We start from the raw sequence: 26,410 nt of genomic DNA on the forward strand, positions 1-26,410 counted from the left end.
GGTATTATGGTTTTGTTCAGAAGTTTTTAAAGCAGTAAAGTAGATATTTCTGACCTAATAGAGAATTCAAAGGCAAAAATCATTGACTTACACTCTGCCAACTGCCTCAAAGAAATTATCTTTGGAGTCAAAGAGTAAACAATAATAGTTCGAGGTAAAGGCTTAGAAGTTGGCAAAACGTTTTCTTAGTCTGGTATTATTTAAAAGAAGTCTTCCAATCCAATAGTTGAAAGGGGTTGTATATTTTTATTTTGATCATCCATTAGAAAAATAAGAGGAAGATCGTTCATAACATACGATATAGCATTTATTTCATTAAAATATATATTAAGTAGATTACGAGTTAACTGAATGGATTCGTATAGGACACATTTGTTCAACAAAAGTAAGCGTTCTGTGCTCTGGTTGTGCGACCATCTTCCCTTCTTCCAAGACTAAGTGCCCGCGGCCACTCCCGTCGTGGCCGTGTAGTATAGGCCCTGCAGCGCCTCCTGGAGCGCTCGTTCGCAGGCCAAAGTCGAGGTGAAGCCGCCGGCGTTCTCCTGCGGCGTCTCAGAGCGTATGTGGGTGATGTAGCCCATGGTCTCGATCTCGCTGGTGGGCGGCATGGCGGGACCTTCACTGAGAGCAATCAGCGGCTCGTAGACGAAGAGGGGACCCTCCTCCGACTTAGGGACGGGCAGCAGACTGGGGTCCGCCGTCTGCCCAAATTTGATGCCCGTGGAGAATTCGTTGGCGGGCTTCGGGGGCGGCAATTGCTTCTCCTCCTCACGCTGCTTCTCGGCCTTTTCGGCGAACTCGGTGACGATCTGGGCGGCATCCTTGCCACTGTACATCAGCTCCTCGATCAACGCTTGCTTGTCGCGGGCCTTCTTCTTCTTGTGCTCGCTCTCTAGCTCCTCGAGCTCCTTTTTGCGCGCCTCCTCCTGCACCTTTTCCAGCTCCAGCATCTCTTCCAGAGCGTACTCGTCGCGACCCACGCGAGTCTTGTTGCGCTGGATGACCTCGCGGTTGTCGCGCTTGTACGCCTCGATCCGCTTGTTCGTCTCGATGATCTCGATGTTGTTACACAGATTGTACACTATGTCCTCGATCTCCTCCAGATAGTCGTTGTACTCCGCTAGGGAGCCAAAGTCTTCCTCCCGTTTGTTGTAGTCACGCAGGATGCGCCTGCGGATGTCGACCTCCTTCTCCACCATGGGATCCTCGAATAGCTGGACGCGGAAGTTGTTGCGCCGCAAGGGCACCATGCACTCGGGACAGGCGCCAGATCCTTTAAGGAATAGCAAATCCACGCAGGATTCGCACAGCGTGTGACCGCAGACGTTGACCATCAACTTAAGCGACGGATTGCGATACTTGGTGGTCTTGCACCGCGGGCACGCCTGGTCGTCCATGGCGACGGGGGTTGATGTGTCCTACTGCCTGTTGCTAGAGCTTCCAATACAGCCAATGATCGCTTAAAATCAGTAAATAACTCTTGCCGGCCGATGTTTTCCCCTTATGTTTTCCAGTGTGGCTCTATCGGTTTTAAATGTTTGTTATCGAGTCAGAACTTTGACGATATATAGCACGGTCTCAAACCAGTTGACTTCTTATAACAAATCTAGCGTGGCCAGACTTTTTGACTTAACGGAAACCGGTATTTTGAAAATACCTGTTTCTGGCTAACAAATTTAAAGCTTCTAAACTTAATAATAAAATCCGATAAAAATGGTAATTTTGAACTAGTGATTTTTATTTTTGTTAAGCCCTAACAAGTAATAACAACACATCGATCTTTTATTTTAACATTTTTATTTCAAACAGCATACGCGGTAGTTCTTCACATTAAGAGTAGAGTTTAAATATGTTTTTTTAAATATACACGCATTTTTATGTCATACGTATTTTGATATATGTGTTCTGAGTGTATATGCATTAAATAATTCAATAATTTACATTAACCAAACCCCACCCAGCGGGTGCACTTCCAATTTTTGGTCGAGCGCCCCGAGAGCAACGATCTGTTTTACATTTGTTTTAGCTGCATATTAACATTTACATTTAAATACATTCAATAAACAGTAGTAGTGACATCATATATACCTCCTATATATGCAGTATATATGTGTATGTATAGATAAAAGCATTGCCAAGCAGTTGATCGAAGTGGCCCAAGGATCTTGGGTCTGTTAGTTGCATGCGTAATACTTGAGAAAAGGTTTAAGTGGGTGAGTGGGGGTTTTTGTGGGGTGGGTGCGATATAAAAGCACTGTTGAAATACGAGGCGTACTCCTAATATATTTAGACTAACTTATGCGCTAGAAAGAGGACCTACTTGCTTTATACAGATTGATTTAGTCGAATATATATTCATAAGTGTAGTTAGGGGAGGAAAGAATATATGTAGAGACAGAACCTAAAAAGAATCGAAGGCGTCTTGTCTTTGTATAGGTTCTCAACAAATTTGTCGATTCAATTAGAAATCGAATCACTGTAAATATCACAATTTAGTTAACACATATACAATTATAATTGTAATAACTAAAATAAATGTACGTAAGCATGTCGTCATTAACAATAGAATCTACCAGTAACTGCAGCAGATGCATGTACAGGCTGCAGCCTTGTGTCGCGTACAGATGGGAATCGGAGGTTCAGCCACCTAGCCCTGCAAGGCGGTGACCTCCTCCTCCAGCTCGGCGTCCACCTCGTCGATCTTGGATCCACTGCAGCCGCGGCATTTGCAGCAGATGATGCAGGGAGCGGCCAGGAGCAGCAGCGGCGAGGCCACCAGCAGCAGGATTCCGAAGCCGGCGAAGATCCCGATCACCTGGGCGCGGTGCCACACAACTGAGGCTCTAGAGTGACCCAGCTTGTTCTTGCACGGTCCCTTGTCGTAATGGCGCAGCAGGAAGTCGTCCTGGGGAAATTACAATTTAATTATAAAGTCAGAGCCGGTTGCATTCAAAACACTCACATCCAAACTGGCCAGGCAGTACCAGCAAAAGACGTGCTTGCATCGCTTGCACATCATCTGCGCGCAACCCTCGTCCTTTTCGATGGGCACCGCGCACATGGGGCAGCACTTGATCAGCTCGTTGTCGAACGGTATTCCGATGTCGTCCTGGCCATCGGCAATCAGGCGGCGTCCAAACTCCTCGCAGCTTATGTTTGGATGGTACTGAAAATGAGAGGGAATCCATGTACATAAGCATTTATTAGCATTTTATTTTTATAAAACTAAAATGTATTTCAATCAGTCGCCATAAAAAGTTATAACATAACATAACTACAAAAAAATCACAGGGTTTACATCTCTTTAGGAATGTTATTTCAGCAATGCCTTTTTTGTGGGCAACATTATTCATGTTTTTAGTTTAATTTTTTGAAATACATTTTGTTCATTTATTGTTTGTTGGCCATTTGAATGCCAACTAATCATAGCATTGATGACAAACCACAACTTACCGCCTTTTTGCAGAGGCCGCAGAACTCGTCCTTGCAGGAGGGGCAATGCACAGACACCGAGAACACGGCTGCTCCGTTTCCGGCCTCGCCACCCGTGTTTCCACTTCCGCTTCCGGATGCCTCCTGCTGCGGGCTGTAGCTCTGCGAGGTCGACGGCGACTCGTCCATTTGGCAAATGGCGCTGGATTGGGCGGGCTGCGCTGCTCCGCCCACCATGCAGATGGTCTCGCAGCCAGCCCGTGGGCACCAGGTGCGCGTCTTGTCCAATTCGATTTCTGTCTCGCGAAAGAAATTACCATGTGAGTGGGATTTCGCTTTGCGAATCTATGAAAAACCCACCTCGATTCAGGCGATAGCGATGGTGCTTCTTCAGCAGGTTCGTTGTGGTTAGGTTAGCGATCTCGGGCAGGGAAATGGCGCCCTGGGCCGGGCACTTGGCATCCGGGCAGGAGATCTCATAGGCGCCCTCGGATATCTCAAACTCGACGTAGGCCCGCATGCACTGGAAGAAGAGAGAATAGGGCGATGAATTAGCTAAACAATTTGCACGTCTTAGGCGTAATCCAACTTAAGCCAGGAACACATATATATATAATATATATACGGCTGGCTATAGCTCACTCCCTCGCTTTGGAGTAGGGCAAAAGTTTGTCAGGGCATTTAGCAAGTTTGGCTGGCATAGTTTTGGCCAGGAAAACCGCATGGCCCACCGCAAAACTGCGGCTGTTGGAATTATTTCATTTTCACTCGCACAAAAAAGTTGCCGCCTGTGCGGAAGCTTTTATAAATAAAGATTTAAAAGTTTTCCCCTTCCTTCCTGGCACATTAAAGTAATGGAATTGCAAACGGAACCGAAGGAAACTCTCAAATGCTTCGACACCAACCATATTTTCTGCTTTTCCCCCGCTGCCAAATGAATTAAGGGCGGTGGAACCCGGGCAAACGGCATTTGGCCAAAAGTTTTTGTGTCCGTAGCACAAAAAGTGTCTCCTGCGGCCACTCTCCTCCTTGTGGCCAACTTTCTGTTTAGCCGTAAATAATTAAAAGTGAATTTCTCCTTTCTCTCAACGGCTTTTGGACGAATGTGGGCTGCTACTAACTTTCTGTTTGCTGACTGCAATAACGAAACTAGATATTTCGCTCAAATGAAAGTTTTCATTAAAGCAACTGCACAAACCACTTTGCGAAATTTATCTGCATACTAGGCTGCACTTTATTTTATTTTTTTACTTGTATGATATGGATGTTTAATTGAAAAACAAAATTGAAGGTAAAACATATTTTATAGTAATTTAAATAAACCTTAGAGTCTTAATGGTAACATAAAAGTTTAATTAAATTGGAGAAATTTAAAAGAATTCTTAAACTAAGAACCAACATACTGTAGAAATATTAAAAATAAAAATTTATGAAATTTTTAACGAGTATTTTTTTAACCAATTGAGTAAAGCCCAATTATGGAAAATTTTAATTAAATAAAATGTTTTAGAAAGTAAGAGTAATGCTCATATTTTTAAATAACACAGGCAAACGACATTTATTATCCTCTGTTTATTAAAATAAAAGTCCGATTGCTTTATACAAAAATGCGATTTTTACAATGTTTCGCATATTTTTATCAGTGTGCCCACGTCGCCCGCCCAGCCCCAACACCCTTAATCCCTGCGTTGACGGCTTCACCTGGCCATCAGTCAGTCAGGCCACAGCAGCCACAGCCCCAGGATTTGCGATGCACGGCAAAGGCTTTATAGCCGGGCTCTGGAAATGGAGGCAGCCGGGGGTTATGGCTGGCAGAGCCGGGAGCGGAATGATACCGCCTGGCCAGATGGCCGTGTGCCAGCTGGTGCCACAATTTAGTGGCCTGCAGCCTGGATTGTGGTGCATCTGATGCTGCTGGCTGGCATTTCCTGGCGTTGCGATGCACCTTCCTTTGTGGGACCGACTGTATACTTTTCGATTTATCAGGGCTACAAATACGGGCGGGGATTATGGATTTGGCACACAAATTTATTGATAATACATCGTGTGGCGAAAGGGTTTAATTAAATTCTCGAAAATCAATACCGGAAGAATTTCATCTGAAATGGCTTTAGAGGCCCTGTGTGACAGATGTGTAAACGTTGTCGAGCGAATAAATGTCGGATATAACCACATAAAACATTTAAGAGGCCAGCAGCACATGCACAATTGAAAAGACAAATGTACAATGAGGCAGCCCCATGACAACCTTTGTGTGGCGCAACAATTGTGTAGGCCATTTAAAAAGCCAACTGCCGCAAACAAGATTACAAAAACACACAGATTCTCAGTCTTGTGTATAAATTAGTATTAATAATGTCAGTTGGCATAAAGAATGTGCCGGGCAGAGACGCAGAAAATGTACATTTAATATGCGAATTTATTTTATTTTATCAGCTGCAGCTCTCAGAAAAAGACAGATGACTTGCTCGTTATAAACATTTCCATAGTTATTGCTGTATAATTCTGATATATGGGCGGTGTATACATTTTCTTCAAACTTCTCCCTCATTCCTTTTGCAGTTCTTAGCCAAACGAAATATTAAAGTAAAACGTCTGATTTTTGTTTATTTCTGTCCAAGGATTTTCTCTTTTGAATGCAAAAGTTTCGTCAATTTAAATTATTTACGCTAGAAAGCAACTCAATCAAAGAGAAGCATTTGCTGCAAAGAAATTACAAGAAAATAAAGCGCAAAAATGTGTAATTTCTTTACGTATTTTTCAGGGGTATTCTTTATTTGTTAAACTTGAAGATAGATAACGTGTATCGGATATAACCTGTTACATTTACCACCTTTAATGATTTTCATAGCCCAAAGTTATAAATTATTAAAAAGAAACTTTAAATTACGTTCTTAATTGCATTTAAAATAAGCCGAATATTTTATTCACCCAACATAACGCAGAAAGTCGCTATCAAGTAATACATATAAACGTTTTTTAGATAAAGGGTTCTTAAAATAATGAATCTTGATAAACATGATTTATGAATACGCACTTAATTCCACTGTTAATTAAATGAAACAAATCATTAAATACAAATATTGCTCATGAATTTTAATTTGGCCAACAACAGCGAGTTGCAATCAAGTTTATTGAAGCATACTTTTCTGCGCCCAAGCTGGTAACTACAAGAAACTGGGAGAGGGAAAACCCGGACACATTAGGCGACATCGTGCATAAAAAGCTTAATGAACGCCCCGGACCCGAAAACCACATCCTCAAGCGCGCACACACACACACATTTTCTGGCGTAATCCTGGCCAGCAGATATTGCCAATTACACGCACGCTCGCCCGGAATGAAAGCGAGGCACTGACTCCGGGAAACACGCGCATCTGCCCGCTTTAATCTAACTCATTAGCGGCGTCACTTTAATTAATATGCCAGCTCGTCCTTGTCCGCGTCCTGCCTTCTGAGATGACAGGATCGCTGACCGGCAAATGAATTGCTACGACAACGTGCGCAAGACGCGTCATAAATGCAAATTTATGGCAAATGATTACATTAATGTCCTGGTGTCCTGGCCCACAGGACTCCACCATAAACTTTTAATGCCGCATTCTGATTTAATTAGCCTGATTTACACGGTCAGCAGCAACGGGCGTAGGGGATGTGTTGAATGCCAATTGGTAATTGATGCACAGAAAATTAATAATTATCGCCTAAAATGAGTGGTAAGATCATTTTGAAGTGGCAACAAAATGCCTGTACTGGAACCATTTTAGATTAAAAATGTCATATTTTTGTGTTTCATATTTAGAAACCTTTTTAAAATATTAACAAAAAAATTAGCGCATTAAAAAATAAATAAAAATACCAAGAAAGTCTACCATTTTAAAACATCAAAGCTCATTCATTTGTTTTAACTAATGAGATTATGCCCTAAAAATGTTGTTTGGTTTTCCCAGTGTAAGTTGTTCGGAGCATCTTGGATCAACGATGTGTCCCCTGATCTATTTATAGTTGCCAGCCAAGTTGCCAAGTTGGCATTAAGTCAATCCCATCACAAAGGACCAGCACAACATTGTCAGCGTCCAGGATATTATACTCGGGAAGTAACCCAATCCGCTTAGCAATTGTGGGCGATATTGTTGTGACTTGTTTGCAACATTATATTGCGAGTGCTTGTGTGACAGGAAACGGGGGAAGTGGGAGAATACAGAAAATGCGGTTTGTTTTTAGAATTCAGCAAGCGACGCCGGAGATAAACATTGAAAATTTAATGATGGTGCCATCAATTGAAATGCAAGCGCAACAAGCGACAGTTGCAGCAAAAGCCATAAAAACAGTGGATAGGTTTAGCTTAGAAACAGGACACTACTGACGGCTCATCATACGAGTATTAACATATTTCAAATTTTAAAATGTAAAGTACTAAACTTTTATTTTTGAAGCTACAAATACCCTGCATACAGACAATGGGAGATACACCCAACTAGTTTAATTAAATATAAAAGATGATTTAAATATCTTTCAGTTGTTTGAAAAAGAAAATATAATTTTATAAAGCAACTACATTATTATAAAACAGTTTTAATAAGCAATGATTTCCCCTGTAAAGTCACTAGAGAACTGACATTGGAAAATCAGATATTTGATACCCTATAATCCAGCGGAGCGCAAGCAATAACAGCCATTGTTAGACCTCCCCAACGATTCCCGTAAATAATGATAGCCTTCGCTGCCCCAGTGACTCTCCCCTGACCCTGAACTCTCCCTGTTTTGCTGGGACACGTCCTGGCCAACCCATTTGTGTTGGAAATTGTCATAAAAGCCGGCGACCAGCTCATAGCTGAGATGCACCCTATCCACCTGCTCATCCTTGGCACCCTCGCTTTTCTGTTTGTGTGTAAAATTGAATTTAAATTGCATGTCCAAAGTTCCACTTCCGTTTCCGCTCCCTTCTGCACTGGAGCATTGAATTTCAATTGATTGGAAATGCTTGGTCCATGACAGAAAACCAGCTCTAATGCCAGTCCCTGATAATGCCAGCAACTATTTTGATAACAAAAAATCGAGCAAGCGAGAGTTTAAATTTAAGTCCGGCGTCTCGCTTAAGCGGATTTTGCTAAGTCCTTTTCCATCTCCCTTTTAGGTTATTTCAGTGGTAAAAAAATTATTTAAGTTATGCTAAGCACTTTAATGGAAGGCATGGGAATTCGGGCCAGTTTACATTTCATTTCGTTTGAATGACATTTCTGGAATTGTTGCGAAACTCGATACGAGGCCCAAACACCTGGTCCATTGGCAATAACGTTTTTCATTTCCGGTCTAGACACAAAAATACAAATTCTGCCGGCTTATTTAAATGCAATTTGTGGGAGCCCTGTTGGCAAAATGAAATGATGGGTTTTAATAGACTGATTTTTCAGAAGCAGGAAATATTATCCGCAGCTGTAGAGCAGGCAAACATGAAGAGTTTTTGAAGTCTTTCGCACGCTCTTCACACGCCACATTACTTGATTGCCAATGGCACAGCAAATGGATTGCTATTTAATTTCGATTTTATGCAGTTGAGTTAATTTACAGTTTCCAATACCGGACAAAAGACACTTCATGTGAAAGGAAAATCATTGCAATAAAAGCTTGCTTATACATTTTGCATGATTGAATAAGGATGAGGAAAAAAGCTTGCAATATGCGAATTGTATTCTGCTACGAAGGAAGAAACAATTTTTTACTAAGGCTTACAACTGAAAAGGAATTTAATTAGTTTAAGATACCAGATATTTTTGTAATTTATTTTGGAATGCAATTAAAAATGATTAAAAATTCATCAAAATGCTCCAAATATTTATTTGAAATTTTTTGAAATGAATACTGAATATGTTGAACGTCAAAGTAAAACCAGCTTATCATTATTATAAATAAACCAATTTTAAATCTACCTAAATGAATTTATGGATTTGATTCACAAATATAATATAATTCAAAGTAGAGTTTAGAAAAGATTTTATACCTAAACATTTGACAGTCTCATAAGAGACATTTTTATACCCGTTACTCGTAGAGTAAAAGGGTATATTGTATTCGTGCAAAAGTATGTAACAGCTAGAAGGAAGCGTTTCCGACCCTATAAAGTATATATATTCTTGCTCAGGGTCACTAGCCGAGTCGATATAGCCATGTCCGTCTGTCCGTCTGTCCGTCTGTCTGTCTGTCCGTATGAACGCTGAGATCTCGGAAACTATAAAAGCTAGAGGATTGGCATTTTGAAAGCAGATTCTAGGAGTTCCTACGCAGCGCAAGTTTGTTTCAAAATGGTGCCACGCCCCCTTTAACGCCCACAATCGCTTATATAGGATTTTAAAAATTTAAATATTTCGGAAAAGTAAAAATTCAGTTTTATTGTGTTTATCAATACCTATCGAAATGTAGAAGAAATTTTTCAAATCGGACCATTCGTTAAAAAGTTATGCGTGATCAAAATTTCTATCTCCATCTCCCTCGCACTCCCTTTACCTGAATAACGGGTATCTGATAGTCGGGGCACCCGACTATAGCGTTCTCTCTTGTTAAGTTTTAAATTCATGCTATATTCATTTCCATGAGGTTTTAGCAATACTTACTACTCTGTAAAATATGCATTAATTTCGAATCAACTTGCCATCTTTGGCGGAATCCTGCGAAGGATAAAATTTATAGGGCTGCTCTCGTAAGTAATTCAAATTCACAGGTGAACGCGTTTTTTTGACACCTCGCGAAATGAGGAAAATATGCTGCTGCAACGGCAGCCACGTGTAAAATGTGCAAATGCAATTTGGCAGCGTCGACACCGCTGAAGCTATCGCAAATTGAATCAAAATTCAATTTGACAGAGCGTATGCGTTCCTTGTTTTTTTCGCATCACACTTCTTTTGACGAAGTTTGGCACCCTTTTTAGTCAAGTTAGTCAATTAAAAATATAGGAAAAGACGTTGAAAAATGCAGTGCACACTTGCGCACGCACTCGCACAAAAGCCGGGAAAACTTTTTCAATTTCGGCGAGCGCAGGGCGAAAGTCAAATATCTGACTGGTGTAAATGATATATACAACCATGCAGTTACATTGTACCGCTCTGGGGGAAAACTCTCTATTTGCACATGTCCCGCAAAAGGAGGGTGGAAAATCCTTCTACATTTTTCAGTTAGATTCGACAAAGTCTAAACTTTTGTGTGGCCAACTTCGTTTGCCTGTCCCACTACAAAATACCGAAAAGCATCCCGGGCAACAAAAAGTATAAATATTAAAAAAAGTCGTAAAGAAAATAGCAAGTAGCGGTTTCTATTCGAGGAACAACTTTTGTTGCGATCTCACTGCCGAAGGGCAAAGTTTTGCGCTTGTTTGCAACTTGTTTCGTAAGAGCAAAAAGCAAACTGTGCTGCATGTCATCAAATATGAGAACAGACGTATGAATATCCTTGCAAAAGTTTCGGGTATTGCAATCCAAAATGCTGGAGCTTGGCTGATAAGCCAATGGTATTTTGGGGCAAGAGAAGGGGCAAGAGAAGGGCCAAGATTTGGGCTTATTCTGACTCTGATAAGGTCAAAATACAATGGCAACCACATCATCTATAGTTACCGCAAACCTTACAGCTCAGCTACAATGCGCTTGTTACGTTTTCCGTTTAAGCCTGGTCAGCAGAATTTCACTTCCAATCAGAGCCTGCGGCAACGTCAGCACTCGGGATAACTAGGCCACCACAGGTTAAACTACCAGAATTTCCACAAAACAAACAGCACCCGTGATTTCCTGACTTAACTTTGTTGGCAGTCGCTTGACTTGCTACATTCTTAAACATGACTTACAATTTCCGCACTATTACTGGTTATCTCGGGAAATAGTTTGATTAAAATTTTATAAAACCTGCAATATTCTTTAGAGACGAGTTATCTTACTAGTTTTAAATAAAAAGGGGAAAAAATGTATTAAATAGTTAGCCAAACATAAAAATACATTTCACATTCTGATAGGAAATGAATAAGAAGATATTTTCTTTATAGTTTGTTTGCGGTATCTGCAGAAATATAATTTTAGTTTTATGTTCAGCATTAACTATAGGCAAACTGCTCATAGTAAAGAAAATAAAACGATTTTTCTGCAGTTCTATAAAAATCAGTCAAAAACTTTTGTAAACATTTTCAAACAATAATTGAGTTCACAGTTGATGAAACCGGAGCAAGTACAATTTCCACAAGAAGTTCAAGGATGAAAGCGGAAAGTTTCTCAAATTGAACTTGATTTGATTTCGCTTTGTTTGCCAACTTTTAAGCAAAACATTCCCTCTTTCATAGCTGTTGGTCTGGTCAAATGCCATACGCAAATGACTGCGAATGCCAGCAACCACATGCCACTCATTAAGTGGCCAAAGCATTTGGGCCTACTCGGATGGCTTTTAGCCAGGGGCCACAGCCCAGAATGCCGGGGCGGCCACTCGCAATCGCCAATTGAGCAATCTAAACTGACTGGCGATTACAGAGGACCAAGGACTGCATTGCCCAACCAACTGACCAATGCAGTCGTCCACTTCCGTTGCGATAAGCCCAACACTTCCGCTCTGTCCAGACCAGACACACACATAGACAAAAAGCGACAGGACACACGAGATGTGTTCACAACCAGCCCTTGACCCTCGGTTGGGCCGCAATTTCACTGCCAATTTGCTGCATTAATCGCTCGACAAACTGAACAAAGAGCAAGCAAACATTTGCCAGCCAATTTGCTACGCGCCCAAAATTCCAATTTCAATTTCTTCGTTCCAAGTCGCTAAAAAAGAGAAACAATTCATTATTGACGCACATTTGCATACCAAATGAGCTCAGAAAGAAACAAAAAAAGGCGCAAATTTTCAAGCGGATTTAGCCAATTTTCCACACGTTAGCCAAATGCTTGTGGCCGAAATACACTTTAAATCTTGGCCGAGTATAATGCGCTCACTAAGAAGCAACAACTGCTGGGAACTGAGAAACCGGAAATGACGCGCAGAGCAGGGAAAATGGCTGACCCGACCGGAAATTGCTTTCGCCTCCGCTTTGCGTTTCAAGAACGCTTTTGCATTTCGGAGGAGAGTGGAATCCCAGCGTCAACAAGTTCATAACCAAAACTCTAAGAGGGGAACTGCTGCACTCGGAGAAACTGTAAACTATTGGAAAGATATTTCCCTGAAACCTCTAGATTAATATTGCATTTTACGATATATACGTCGCAAAAAGAAAGAATTTTGCTTATGCTTATAAAACTCTTAGCTATTGCATGAAGGGTAAACACAAATGTCCAAATTTTTTTGTATAATTAAATAATTTCCAGTGCAAGCGGCCTCCCATCCACTTTTTCCGACCATAGTTACAGCCCATTTCAAGGGCTCTTTTCTCGCGCCTCTCCAGCCATAAACATTTACATTTTACAAGTATTTTTTTCTGGCAGATACAGAGAGAGAAAATGGGGGAAGGGTATATAGATAGGGGACCCCAATGGTTTCTATGCCAGTCACGTGCTCTCCCTTGCTTTTTATTTTTATTTGTTTTCTCGCTTTGCTTGAAAATGCTAAAATGTTGACTGCAATTACGAGGCGAGACCCCAGCGAGTCTTTGGCCTCACTTTCCCATGGCGAATGTCTTCGTTTTGAGCCAGTCTTCGCTGGCAGTCATAAATTTCCACTGGCTTTTCAGCGGGCTACCCCACAAAATAGAGGGTTGCGGGTTATGGGGAAAAGTCTGAACAATGGGGCGCCAATTTCTGTCGGGAGTAAATCTAAATGAAATCATTTCAGTCCTTGTTTCTCATAAATTCCTAAATCAAATACGAAATTAAGGGCGGCCAAGGACAATAAAGGGATTGTAAAGTTTGATCCTACTTCTGGGGCTTGTCCATCCAAAGACATTTAAATTGAGCTCTTTTCATGATTTTATTGCTCATTTTCAAGGGCGAGGGAAATTAGGTTTAGATATTAGAATTGTTTAGGCTATATTTATTGACAGTATTATTATAAATGGACTTGTACAAACAGCTGGAAAATATTGAAAGATTTATTTATTTATTAAATCTTGGTTTGCGACCAGAAAAGTGTGTTAATCTTTTTTTATTATAGCCAAAAATTTAAAAGAATACCTTAAGAGTTGTAATCCATCTTCGGTGAATATGAGGTCGCTTTTTATTTATTTATGCACAAATCCTGCCCCATTTGCCACCTCCCCTTAACGCTTTCCGCTCATTCTTTGGCAGTGGTGCTGTCTCGTCTCTTTTGAATTTTGAGTACTTGATAGCAATTTGTTGTTGAGCATTTTAATTGCTCGCGTGTTGTTTCGCTTGGCTTTTCCCTTTGAATCCCCCATCTCATGTAGGTCCACCGCAGACGGGGGTTCCCCTTTCGCCCGCCACTGCTCCTCTGTAAATTCCATTCACACATATAGCGCATACAGCATATAGCGCATACACGGCGTTTATGGTACAGTCAGGTGGCTGCTCCTGTTTCAGGCTCCCTTTTTCCGTGTTAATTTACTTTTCAGCTTGTGGCCATCGGTAAAAGCAGCAGGAACAGCAGCCGAGCAGCTCAATTAACACAAAAAGAAAACCGAAACAGAGAACGGGAGAATCCTGCAGCATCCAGTAATGAATGGAGCTGCAAAGCACACCAACAAACAAATTGCAAAATGAGGCTCTTTCTCGCAGAGTCGAAATGTGAGCTGAACAAATAAAAAACGTCCTCAAACCAAAGGTAAAAGTCATTTCAACTGTGCAGCATTTGACACACGTGTATGGAAAAGGATAATTTAAAGACAGTAATACCAAGAAACAAATATTAAAACAAAAAATGTTGAATAAAGCTGGTTTTTAGATATATGGCGGTCAAAAAATATAAAGGTAGATGTAAACGGATTATTATCGCTGTGGACCGGAACAAACTTTACAGCGATCTAAAGGTATCGCTTTAACAAGGGCATATCAACACTTAATTAAAACAGCGGCGAAAGTGTGACATAATAGGTACAAAATTATAGCTATAGGGTTATTATTGTGAACTTACTTTGACCCTATTTTAGAGCTTAAAAGTTCACAACTTTGAACGAGCACAGCAACACTTATCATTCTATCATTGTTTATTCGAAAATATGTTATGATAACTTTTTTATGATGATAAATACAAACAGCATAGATTTATCTTTTTTATTTCCAGTGAAAACATATCCAACCAGAAAGCAAGGACATCGGTAGATGGGAACTTCAATAAGTTGTTTACCAACTTTAGCCCATGGTCCGAGTTCCCAGGCGCAGGTCGGCACCCAAAGCCGCTGAAAGGGACAAGGAATTGAGGCCAGGCGACGACTTTGTCTGGTTGCCTTTGTCCGATTTCTCCTGACCCACTGTCGGAGGACCTCTTGTTATTCTAAATTTATTACACACACGCACACACTAATGAGCGCTAGTGGCAGTTGTGCTTATAAAAATCCGACCCCTCCCCAACCACTTTAGCCCCCACTCCCCGCTTGTGGCACATCAAATGGCAGAGTTTAAACCTCATCGCTGGTGCATAAATTTCTACCAGTTTAGAGCTCTTGCAGCACCGCTCTCCTCGTCATCAGGATGCGTTGCTGTCCATTCGAGCATGTTTAATAAGCGTCGCCATTTTTCATGCGCAGTCAGCGGAGGAGCAGCCCACATCCACTTCTCCCGTCTCCGTGATGTAGCATGCAGATGGATGGGGCAACCATGAGAACTATGAGTGCCACGTGAAGAGTTTGCTCTTAGCAAGCCAGTTGCAAAATATTTGAACTGCACGAGCAGCGCGCCATAAAAAATGGAAAATCACAGCACAAGTGAATTGGGGAAACGAAAATCAATGTATTATTATTATACGTAGCGGCACTACATGTGTTATACTATATAAAATATTATAATCTGAAAGGAAACAAGATATTGAAATTTTTAATTTATCCCAAGCAAAGAACCTGTTTCTGTTTGTTTTAGCGACAAGTTAAAGAATTTCTCGAAGATATGGAAATGGAGATAAGTTGTTTTACTCGGTAAATTCCAAAAGTGATTTAAATTGTTTACCTTAATATTGCATAGAAATATACTTATATCCAAATATGTAGTTTCTTGGAATTGTCTTTAATGGAAATTTGAATAAATATTTGCCCTCAACAAAATTGTATTCCACTTGTGAGCATTGAAAATAAGTGCAACCAAACAAAACACTTTACTAAGAGCTTCAATTTCTCCACATCTGCGATAAGAGCTAATGGTAAAGCGACAAATTCTAGACTCCGAGCGAAGCCCCATAAAGATATGAATCTCTGGCGAAACTTTCCCCCGGGGGCAGCGACTCCAACTCAATTTATATAGCATTTATCAACCATTTGCCTTGGGTGTGTGCGCCCCAGACTAAACGTGAATTATGATGATGCTGCATAAGAGTGACATACCGTTTCATAGTGGAATATCATTTTTTTCCAGGATTCTGCTGTTCTGGCCATTTTGTTGATGTCTGACTAGTGTTTTTCCCGCTGCTGCTGGTTTTTTTTCCAAGAGCGGAAAATTTGTCAACTCAGTGAATCGTAAATGTTATATGGAGCGAGACGGGAACATCAAGGCGGAAAGAGACAAGAGCACTGAGTAAACAAATGAAAATGCTGTTTGCATTGGAATTTCGTTCGTTTGGTTTTCAATTAGACGAATGCGGCCACCGCTGCGTATGAGCAATGTTTGGCAATAATTTGCTGCTCAAAATGGATAAGAAAATGGAAAAACCGCAAAAGCAAGAGCAAACAAAGTGGAAGCCCTCGAATGGCAGCAGTTTAGTTTAAGGTTGACAAATGGCCCAGCCAGGACACGAAGACATGGCAGTACATCTGTAGCCATTAGACACGTAGCCGGAACTCCCTGGGATGAGCTGAGCCGGGGGCGTGGTCCTCACGTCCTGCCAGCCAGGACATGTCTCAGCCAGGTGTTCGGGTGGGTGTGTGTGTAATAAATTTCACCTGCACACAAGTTGAGCAACAAGAGGAACAACAAAATCGAGCCTGGAGCTCGCTTATTTAGTGCCTTCGTCTAGTGTTGTCGAATGTTTATTTTGCCTTTTATTCCACTGACGAAAAATCAACAACTAGAACCTAAAACTGAAGTATAATTTCATAGAAAACAAGAAAAAAAAGCTAACTTCGGACTGAGCCGAAGTTGATATACCCTTGCAGAACATTCTGTAAATTATATTCTTCAAAATTATTCATATGATGTATTCTTAATACTCATAAAAAGTCCCAACTTCCTAACTATAAAAACACCAAAGTTATGGCATTTCCAATCGTTCAGTAATATAGGATTTTCTATGAGTTTTATTTTTTATCAATCCGACCTACCAAATTTCATAAGGATCGGCCGACTATATCCTATAGCCGCAATATAACTGATTCATCGGAAATGCCATAACTTTAGTGTTTGTAAATCACTTCTTATCAGTATATGCCAAATGGGGCAATGATTAAGCTATTCAAATTTCAAGAATTTGATTTAAGTCGACCAAACTTCTTTGAGCTCATTGTTTTGTAATAACTGCAAGGGTATATAAACTTTGGCTTGTCGAAGTTTGCTTCCTTTCTTGCTTTACATTAAAGTATACTTTTCTGATAGATTTCAGTTCAGATATTCCGAATCAGAACCCCAAAACATTCCATTACGTTCATGGACCTCAGAGTTGAAATATTAAAATTGTTATTAAAAATCTTTAACCAAGTATTTTATTATTTGTATTTTAAAAATTAGTTTAATTTGTTTCATCAACATTTTCGAAGCCGAATTCAGCCCACCGAAATATTTTAGAAAAGTATTAATGTAATTTATTTTCTTTCCATGGTAAATATGAAAAAATTATGGTAACATTTAAAATTCCAAAAAAAACATTTTTTATAAATACAATCTTTTATGTTATTGAAATAATATTTTATAATCATGTACTTTATTTTTACAGTCTAAAACTATTCCAAAGGAACAATTATTTTATTTTAGACATCAACAGCAAAGTTGCTGATTTTTTTTCCTGTTTATCTTCTTTCTATTATATTCTTTTATGCAGTCCTTACGTGTGAACTTTGCCTAATTTATTTATGCTCAAGAAAGAATTATTCTCGACATTAGACACATGGAATTAGATTCACTGGCAGCTGAGAAAAGGAATACGCTTTAGCCTTTGCTTCTGTTTTCTGCTGCACTTCCCCAATCATTTACTTAATTATTTAAAATGCTTCATACAATTTGTGCCAGCCTCTCTTTTTCCCTTCCCCTTCAAGACAAATGCAATTTGTTTATGGCAAAGTAAAGTAAAGGCAGCAGGAGTCCCGGGCCTGGGGACCTGGCTTTTGTGAGTGCGAAAGCAGGACGAACAGGACGAACAGGACGCCCAGGATACGCAGTGCATTTTGCTGAAATTACTTTGCAGCGGCGAAAATGGAAGGAAACGCTGAGCCAGCTAGCATCTCAGATGAGTCACCTTGCAGCATTAACCCCTTGTTGCCGACGACTTCCTTCCATATTTCCTCTCCTCGAGCAAATTGCCATGCAAATTGAGGGAATAAATGAGGCTGATGCTGATGCTGATGCAGATGCAGATGATGATGTGGATTAGCTTTGCAAATGCAGCTTAATAATTTTTTTTTACTGGCTGCAGCAGAAAAACATCGTTAGTTGCAGACCGAGAAAATGTAGAACATTTTGAGAAAATGGTCAGGGAAAAGCTACAAATTAGGAGGATAATTAAAGTAAAGTGTTCTCTTTAATTTTCTCAAGGCATAATATAAGTATAAGTTCTGTACCATGACAAGTTATCACATTGTAGATAAGATAAAATGATTGATAAGATATTAAATAGAGCGAAAAGTAAAATAAATCAGTGACATTAATTTCTACTAAATTATTTAAAAAGGTAAACATGAACATAATTTGATTTTACACAAACACAAGACATACATTTGGTTTGTCTATTTAAACTAAACCAGATTTACCTTTACCTCGTATAGAAATTGTATCAATTTAATTCTAGGCATTATTCATAATCTCAAAGCCTTTAAAGTAATTACTAAAATGAATAAGTTAAGTAAGCCGATTTCAAGCTGCAGGCAAATGTTTCATTTTTGCCCGCCCAATAATAATCTGAATTTATACAACAATTTAAACAGAATCCACCGCAGCATGTGCGAACTTAATCTATAAACGTAAAGTTATCAAATATCAGAAAATACATATGGCTTTTCTGATTATTTATGCCCAACATTCAGCTTTGGGTTAAGCTGCCAGCAACTCGCTCCTAACACTTGCAAAATATTGCGTCTGCCTGTGCGTCATTTTTCAATTTTCCCCATTGGTGCACCTGGAGAAAAAGGAAAAGGAGAGAAAAACTGGGCGGAAAATATGGAGGAAAAAGATCCTAATAAGAAAGCTAACATATGCAGCTGAATGAAAATGTGTGTGGGGGCCAATCGATAAAAAGAGAAAGAAAAAACATAAGAAAATCTTTCAGCGGCTTAGGGGAATTTTCCCATCTCATTTTTATGTGCGGTGCGGGAGAATAAAATCACAATTTTATCTTTAGCCGCAAAATAGAATGGAAAGCTAGAAATATTAGAAAGGCCACACAAAGTTAAAAAGTTTATCACCCATCATAGTTCTCAAGTGAATAATTGGTATCAGTATCAGTTAGATTCCACAAACTTCATACTAACAATATTTTCAGCACCCAAACTTATGTGGCTTCTATGTTTTTGCACATATTTTGGTGAACAGAAAACTCTCTGTTAACAAGGCAGCATTTTAATTTTGTTCAAACTGTGTTAATCCTTTGTTTGCCAACTTGTTCATTTGTTTAAATACCACATTTATCTGATGTTTGCCTATGTGGTTTTTAAGTTTTGTGGGTTTATGTATTTTAGTTATTGGAATTCCACTTTAAAAGATAATTTTTTTTTTGGTTCAAGGTTTTACTTAATTGAACTAAATTGATTTAAAAAATCATTATTTTATGTTTTCTTTAAATTTGCCTTGCAAAACAAATTCATATATTTCAATTGCCCAATACTTTTAATAATTGGATTTATTTATTTACAGATTAAATTTAATCAAACATTTGAAATTCAAACTTTGAATGAACTAGCAGTGTTTTGTTGTATTTCGGAGAGCTTTTAACATTATTTATTTTGAGCTACATTTTTTTTAAACATAAAATGATAACTTTAATTTAAACTCATTTATTTACTACAAACTGTTTTTTGAGAATTCATAGACATTCAGAAATATGACTCACCTCGATGCAGAATTGGCAGCCGCACTGCTGCAACGCCATGGCCTCGCCCACATCCTCCACATCGATGAGGCACAGCTTGCAGGTGAAGGGCTGGAAAGTGGTGGTGGGCGTGGCCGGAGTGCCCACCGAGGGCGTAACATCGGCGGAAGCGAGCATCTCGCGGCGCTTCAACGCAATCCCATCCCGAACGCAGCAAGCCTGGGCCGCTTGATTCGCACTGGCCATGGAAAGCAGGGAGCTCACGGTCAGTGGATAAGCGTGATTGGTTCCAAAGGGTCCCAATTCGCCCCCGCCTCCATGTGCCCCAGGTGCTCCAGTGGGCGTGGTGGCGGGCGTCGCTGTGGGTTGCTGCTCCTCCTGATTCAGATTATTGGCGGAACTAGAATGCAGCGTGGCCGTGGTGACATTGGACGGCGGACTGGGACTGGTCGAATTGGCAGTTGTTCCGCCGCTTAGTCTGATCTGGGCATTCACATTGATGTGCGGCTCCTGGGCCCGACGATGCTCCTCTTCCACTCCGGCTTCCAGGTGATTAAGGGCCGAGTTCGGCCGTGGCACAAAGCCACTGGCCAGGGAATAGCGCGATCCGGAGGCAGCCAGGGATAACAAACTGGAGCAGCGCGAGCAGGTGCCCACGCCATTAATGCTGCTCACACTGTTTCGCAGGCGGTTCAGTGGTCGGATTTGTTCCACTCCACCCGAGCTGAAGATCCCGCTGCCATGGACTGCCAACGAATGTCCTTGGCTCCGGCTCTGGCTCAAGCCGTGAACATGACCGTGCGATTGCGATTGACGGGTGAGGGCCAGGACTGTTTCGCACTTGCGCAATCCCGTGTACTGGACAATCGACTGGGACTTCTCCTGGTGCAGACTGCTGGCGCTGCCCTCGCGTCGCATGATGTGCCATATCTTCTGCTGGACCACATTCAAGGAGCTGCTCGAACCGCTGATGCTCAGGCTGGCATGTCCTTGGCCGTTGGCTAGCTGACGGCCAGAGGGATCCCGGAGCACCACATCCTGCTCGGAAGGAGTGCGGGTGATCCGTATCTCAGGGGAGGCGGGCCGATCTCGCTCTGTAGCTGCTCCGCCGCCACCGACACCTCCTCCTCCTCCTCCTCCTCGACTGCTGCTCGCCTTGAGTCCCACCAGCGATTTGAGAAAGTTCTCGAAGCGACGCCTTCGGGGCAACTGACCGCCCCCGGATAGTCCCAGTGAGCTCTCCAGATCTCCTCCATTCGCAGCCAGAGCTCCGCCGAGTCCAGATCCTCCGCCGCCTCCACCAAATCCACCTCCTGCCCCTGCTCCGCCAGCGTCGCCATTCGCCGAGGAAATGATGACCTTGCTGCGCGCCTGCGTGTCCAGCAGCGCAACCGTCTCGGCGTCGGCGGAATCGAGGGCGTGGTCGTGGCGGGGCGTGGCATGCAGGGCGGTGGAGGCCTTTTGGCTGGCGGAGCGCTGGTGCTGCTTTGTGTTGGCCAGATTGTGGATTGGCGAGGATTCCTTTGAAATAAAAATGAAAGAGATGAGTAAGTAGCGCTTTCTTTTTGGAGCTTTACAAATCATTTTAGGTAATTTCCTTTAAATTGTTTTCTTTAATTAGCATAAACATTCAAGTGATATTTATTATGTATTATATGTATTAGTAAAACCGTGAAGATATCATTAATCTTACGTCATTCTCGAAAATGCAAAGATATTGACAGTTAATATGTTATAATCATGCTTAATTAAAAACAACAAAAGATATATTTTAAAATCTTTTCTTGAAATTTCTAAAAGGTTAAAACTAAAGTTCACCCACCCGCGAGTCCTGCTCCAGCTCCTCCTCAAGCGCACTGTAGACGGGCGCGTACCAGGAGTAGGAGAGCTGCTTGCGAGCGGACGGAGCCGCAGCTCCCGCTCCACCAGCAACAACGACGTTAGCCGTGGGTGGTGCCGTGTGGCCTGCTCCGTGGTGCTGATGCTGCTGCTTGAGCGGCACAAGCTTGGCTGCCCCACCGGTACCGGTTCCTGCACGTCCTACTCCTCCTCCCTCTCCTGTTGGAGCGGTGGTCACCAGATTGTTGTTATAGCTGAGCGGTAGACTCCGCCTCTGGTGCTGTCCTCGAGTGGGTGGCAGGTGCTTGGTGGGCTTCCTGCCCACTCCGTAGAGACTGCTGTGGTGCTGGCGCCTTTGCTGCTGCGGCTGCTGATGATGATGGTGATGGTGATGTTGATGCTGATGGTTTCCCTGGTTCAGTTCCTTCTTGGTAAAGATCAGCGAGGCACTGTTCTTGTTCAGCCTTATGGAACGCTGCTTATCCACCACCGTGGCCTCGATGTGGGTGAGCAACGGAACCGTCTCCGACAAGGGCAGCAGATGCTGCGAGGATGCCGACTCCGAAGGGAAATTGATCACAAAACTCTCGGCGGCGTCATCAAAAATACTAGCTCTGGCAGCACTGACACAATCCTCACTGGAGGAGGGACTGCTCAGGGAACTCCTCTTGGATCGGGTTTGATTGTGCTGCTGGTAGCTGCTGTAGCTGATCTTGTTCTCCACCAGCAGTTCCAGCGGTGGCAGTTTGGCGTGGTGGTTGTGTGGACTCCGATCCTGGTGAATCTCCTGCGGATTGGAGGGCGTGGCGTGCACATGCACCTGTTCAGTCGACTGCAATCCCGTCGACGCTGGCATCGATGGCATCGCCATTGGTGGCCGCATTCTGGCCCAGATTGCTCTTGATCAGCGGGCTTGTGGTGAAGGATCTGCTCAGCTTAACCGTGGCTGGCGACGGCACCTTCATGTTGACAAAGGCCTGTTAAGAAAAACCAAGCAGCAATTAGTTTGGTATGTTAAAAGTACGGTAGGGTGATGTATCGCTAATAATCCAACTAAAGTTAGAAGATATTTTTGTAGTTCTCGCAGCGGATTAGATAAGTAACAGCGAAAGTAACAAATTGACACGTTCGGCACAGCTAGCTTAGACAAAACACTAATTTGGATAACGCAATTAAACCTGATATATTAATTTTATAAGTACACAGAATTGCCTATAAATTTGTATTTCAAGTTTTTAATTGGCAATCTAAACTTAAAGGCAATAGAGTTCGAAACATATAAGAAAAATACCCACTTGTATTTTCGAAACATTTGTCAGTAAATAAACTTAAAGAAAATATTTTTTTGTTTAGAAAAACTGTTAACCTTGGACAAACGTTTTTCAAAACGGAAACGTCTGATGGCATTTGCTAGTCAAAAATTGCAGAAAGTATATTTAGCTTTAATAGCTTTTATAGTTCGGCTTCAAATTGAATGAAATCAATATACCCTTGCATTCAAAGTGAACTTCTTATAAACAGAGTAGCTATATTCCGAATTTTATCCGATTCCTGGCAACTGTGCCGCATTTGCATTTACGGCTTTATTGGATTTATGGCAATTGGCCGAGAGGGAATCGGGGGTTCTGCATTCTGATTAGAGTTCGCTATTGTGCAGAGACTTGCCTTTGGATATTATTCTGCCAATTTCTTTGGGACAGTGGTCTATAGACAGGAACGAATAAGGAAATCCATATATTCGATGGATCACAATTAAAATGACGTCTGAATGTATATTATATGATTATTCGATTATGAGCCCCGATCGATGGATAACCGCATTGAGTGGCTTTCAATGTTTTGCTTTTACATTCAAGCCTCTAATTTGATTGAGCTTTCGTATCCATCACGGCTACAAAATCTCCAGGGGCCTTTCGCCATTTGCCACGTTTTCCATGTGAACGGCCACTGCCACTAATCCCTTAAATTTTCAGAAATACGAGGCCAATTTAATGGCAATTAATCGGCAAATTGTTCGACTCGCAACCAAAAACTACACAACAGAAATTTGCATTGCGATGGCAATGCAACAACAAGAAAACCAATTTCAATTTGCAAACTCCTCGCTGGGCAAACAGAGTAAAAGCGAAAAGAGCGGATAAGTGTGGGCAGGGGAGAAGTCTCTGGAGGATGTACCTGCCCAATTGCTTCCCTTCGCAGCATCCATCCAGTCAATTAAGTTATTTTCCACTTTGAGCCTGGTCAGGTGCCATTGCCAGTATGCCAAAAGGTATTCCCCACGGCCAGCAAATTGATAAATAATAAAGAGAAAAATACGATTTTTGGTAATTTAGATAAATGGAAGCATACGAAAAATAGTTGCGCTTATCTGCATTTAAAATAGAAGATACATTTTTCATTGAGTAAAGTTTTAAAGTGAGAATAAAATACATTGTTAGCATTTTTAATAAGGCGTGAATCGAACAATTTTAAAAATAATGGATAAGTAAACGAAAGAGGGGATTTACCCTGATAGCCATTACACAATTTTGGTCACACTGTTTCTCAGTGAACATTCTCCTTCATCTTGGCCACACTGTTTCGCTGAACTCTGCGGTAACCTGCAGGAATTTTCCATTAATTTCAACTTAATTACGGTGGCAGCAGAAACAGAAGCCGCAGCTGGCTTAAGCTGCACATGCCAGTCCGCCGTTCGAGGTATGTGGCTATATTAATTTTTGGCATGCCTTTGCCTACCCACCTCCACCACTGAAACTCTCACAACCTATGGCCCACATCCACCCGTATCAGCACAACGCACCGAAGTATGCAACGAAAAAATGCGAATTACGCATAATTGCCGAGCTCAACTGAGAAACTGAAAGACACGCGAAGAAAAAGTATACACCTGCCAAATTAGTCCACAATTGGCTATTTTTATTTACGTTCAAATGATTTGCATTAGATTTATCTTACAGCTTGTTATAAGAAAACATTATGTCAGAATACAAAATACAAAGCAATTAATTTTTTAAAGAAAGTTATGACACTTGAAAGCCATTTTATTTGATATTTTAAATATCGAACATTTTTAATTGTGATATATTGTTGTTAGGTAAAAAAGTATAATTTATTAATGCCCTGATAATTATATTTCTCATGCTGAAATTTTAACTTAAGATATTTTTTGCCACGGTGAGAAAGTAAAGCGAAAAGAGAAGCCACAAGCCGCAGCAGCAGCGCTGAAAAAAGTGAAAGATAAATTGCTTGCCCACGCCCACATAAGCGTTGCTACAAGGCCAGGTCAAAGGGCGACGGGGTGGTGTTGCGCAACGTGAGGGGGAGAGGTGGGGGCGGACGTCTACAAGACACATTTGCCGCCCGGCTGACACTGACTGCCTCAATTCTGGGCTGTGGCAAGTGGCATGCCTCCCGGCAAAATTAATCGCCTTTGGCGCACATTGTGAATTTACGAAATTTGTCTTTCGTACATTTACATTTAACGCCATTTAGGCGAAGGGGAAAGTGGAAGTCAATGCCAAACGAAGATTGATGAATGCAAAGATGCAAAAACGACAATTGTTTTCCATACCATTTCTGCACCTCATTCACCCTGCATCCGCTGCTAATTATATCTACGAGAAACTGCCAAATCACCCAATCATGACATGCAATGAAACTTCATCTCCAACACCGCAATCAGGCAATCAAGTCGCAAATCCCGTACAACAAATGGGGTTTTGTTTCATCATCGCAACAGCAGGGCAACTAATTGACATACGTCAATTGGCCAAAACGGAATTAATGAAGAGCCCAACTGAACGAGAGGCAAAAACACTGAATTGTTTCAGTCAATTACCGGTGGCGAGCAATAAATAAACCAGAGTTTAACTTACCATAATTCAAATGGCCAGCAAATGCACTAGAAAGTCTGAATTCGTCGGTAAACCTGCAAAAACGGAGTAATTTAAATTATTATTATTAAGAACATAAAATATTTATATATTATTTGCATTTTAATCAAGACTATATCAAATGTTTAATAAATTTTAATATACTAAAATAGTTATTAAATATGCAGTTTGTTATATAATAACGAGAATGAGGTATGGCATTAAATAAACGCAAGGCAGAAAATTAAATTGGCACGCAAATGCACCAAAGGCATTGGTATAGATATTCAAAACTAATAATTAAAATAACTAAACAAATTAAAGAAATAATGAACAACAAATATTAAAAGTAGACCAGTAATTACTTTTTAGCTAACCAAAGGTGAAATAAGTTATGGTCACTTTAAACTTTTCTTAGCTTTTTTCCCTACCTAAAAATACAAGTTGATCCGCTTCAATGCCTCAATTAATTGTTGTTAAACTCGGGTCTTAATTTAAGTTAACAACGTTTTAGCCATCGCCAGCGTTTGGCTAAAAGGGAATTTTAATTGGCTGTCTGTCAGTGTGTGCGTATGTTCAAGCGGCTAATTAGACTCGCGACCCTCCAACGAAACTCGAGGCATACGACCACTTAGTTCGGGGTTAAGCCTGGCCAAGTGGTCACACATGCAAATGCACATACACCCCATAGATATACATATATATATGCATATGAATTATATGAAGACAAACGGGTTGCCCTGAAAATTGTGCTACGCTCTATTCATGGTGCGCCTCCAACCACACAATTACGCGGAAATTTAGTTAATTGTAATCGCAGCCTGCTCATGACACAGCTACCAGTTGGCTGACAGGTTTTCCATCGATTACAGAAAAAGGGAGGCAGCCAAGTAAAGTCAGGGACACAAGTTATCGATTCATTTATCAAGTTCCAACGGTGATACGTTTTGGCCGATGACAGTAGAAAGTTGTGTAAT

At 41.2% G+C, this 26,410-nt stretch overlaps 2 protein-coding genes across 2 annotated transcripts in view; both read right to left on the reverse strand.

Moving 5' to 3' along the window:
* Positions 1-226: 226 nt before the first annotated feature.
* Positions 227-1,518, reverse strand: LOC108050161 (CDK-activating kinase assembly factor MAT1). Its single transcript, XM_017131685.2, has one exon. The coding sequence runs from the start codon at positions 1,395-1,397 to the stop codon at positions 435-437; it is 963 nt and encodes a 320-aa protein (XP_016987174.1). The 5' UTR covers positions 1,398-1,518; the 3' UTR covers positions 227-434.
* A 262-nt stretch (positions 1,519-1,780) lies between these two features.
* The window catches only part of LOC108050153, a 48,671-nt gene continuing 24,041 nt past the window's right edge, over positions 1,781-26,410 (reverse strand). The window contains exons 2-8 of the mRNA XM_017131668.2: positions 25,437-25,489; positions 21,545-22,538; positions 19,744-21,243; positions 3,793-3,955; positions 3,454-3,728; positions 2,963-3,166; positions 1,781-2,905 (exon numbers count right to left, since the gene is read on the reverse strand). Of these exons, the coding sequence (XP_016987157.2) occupies positions 2,648-2,905; positions 2,963-3,166; positions 3,454-3,728; positions 3,793-3,955; positions 19,744-21,243; positions 21,545-22,444 (3,300 nt within the window). The 5' untranslated portion in view covers positions 22,445-22,538; positions 25,437-25,489 and the 3' untranslated portion in view covers positions 1,781-2,647. The remainder of the gene's footprint in view (positions 2,906-2,962; positions 3,167-3,453; positions 3,729-3,792; positions 3,956-19,743; positions 21,244-21,544; positions 22,539-25,436; positions 25,490-26,410) is intronic.

This window comes from Drosophila rhopaloa, unplaced genomic scaffold (genome assembly GCF_018152115.1).
Source record: "Drosophila rhopaloa isolate 14029-0021.01 unplaced genomic scaffold, ASM1815211v1 contig_187, whole genome shotgun sequence".
NCBI classification, from domain to species: domain Eukaryota; kingdom Metazoa; phylum Arthropoda; class Insecta; order Diptera; family Drosophilidae; genus Drosophila; species Drosophila rhopaloa.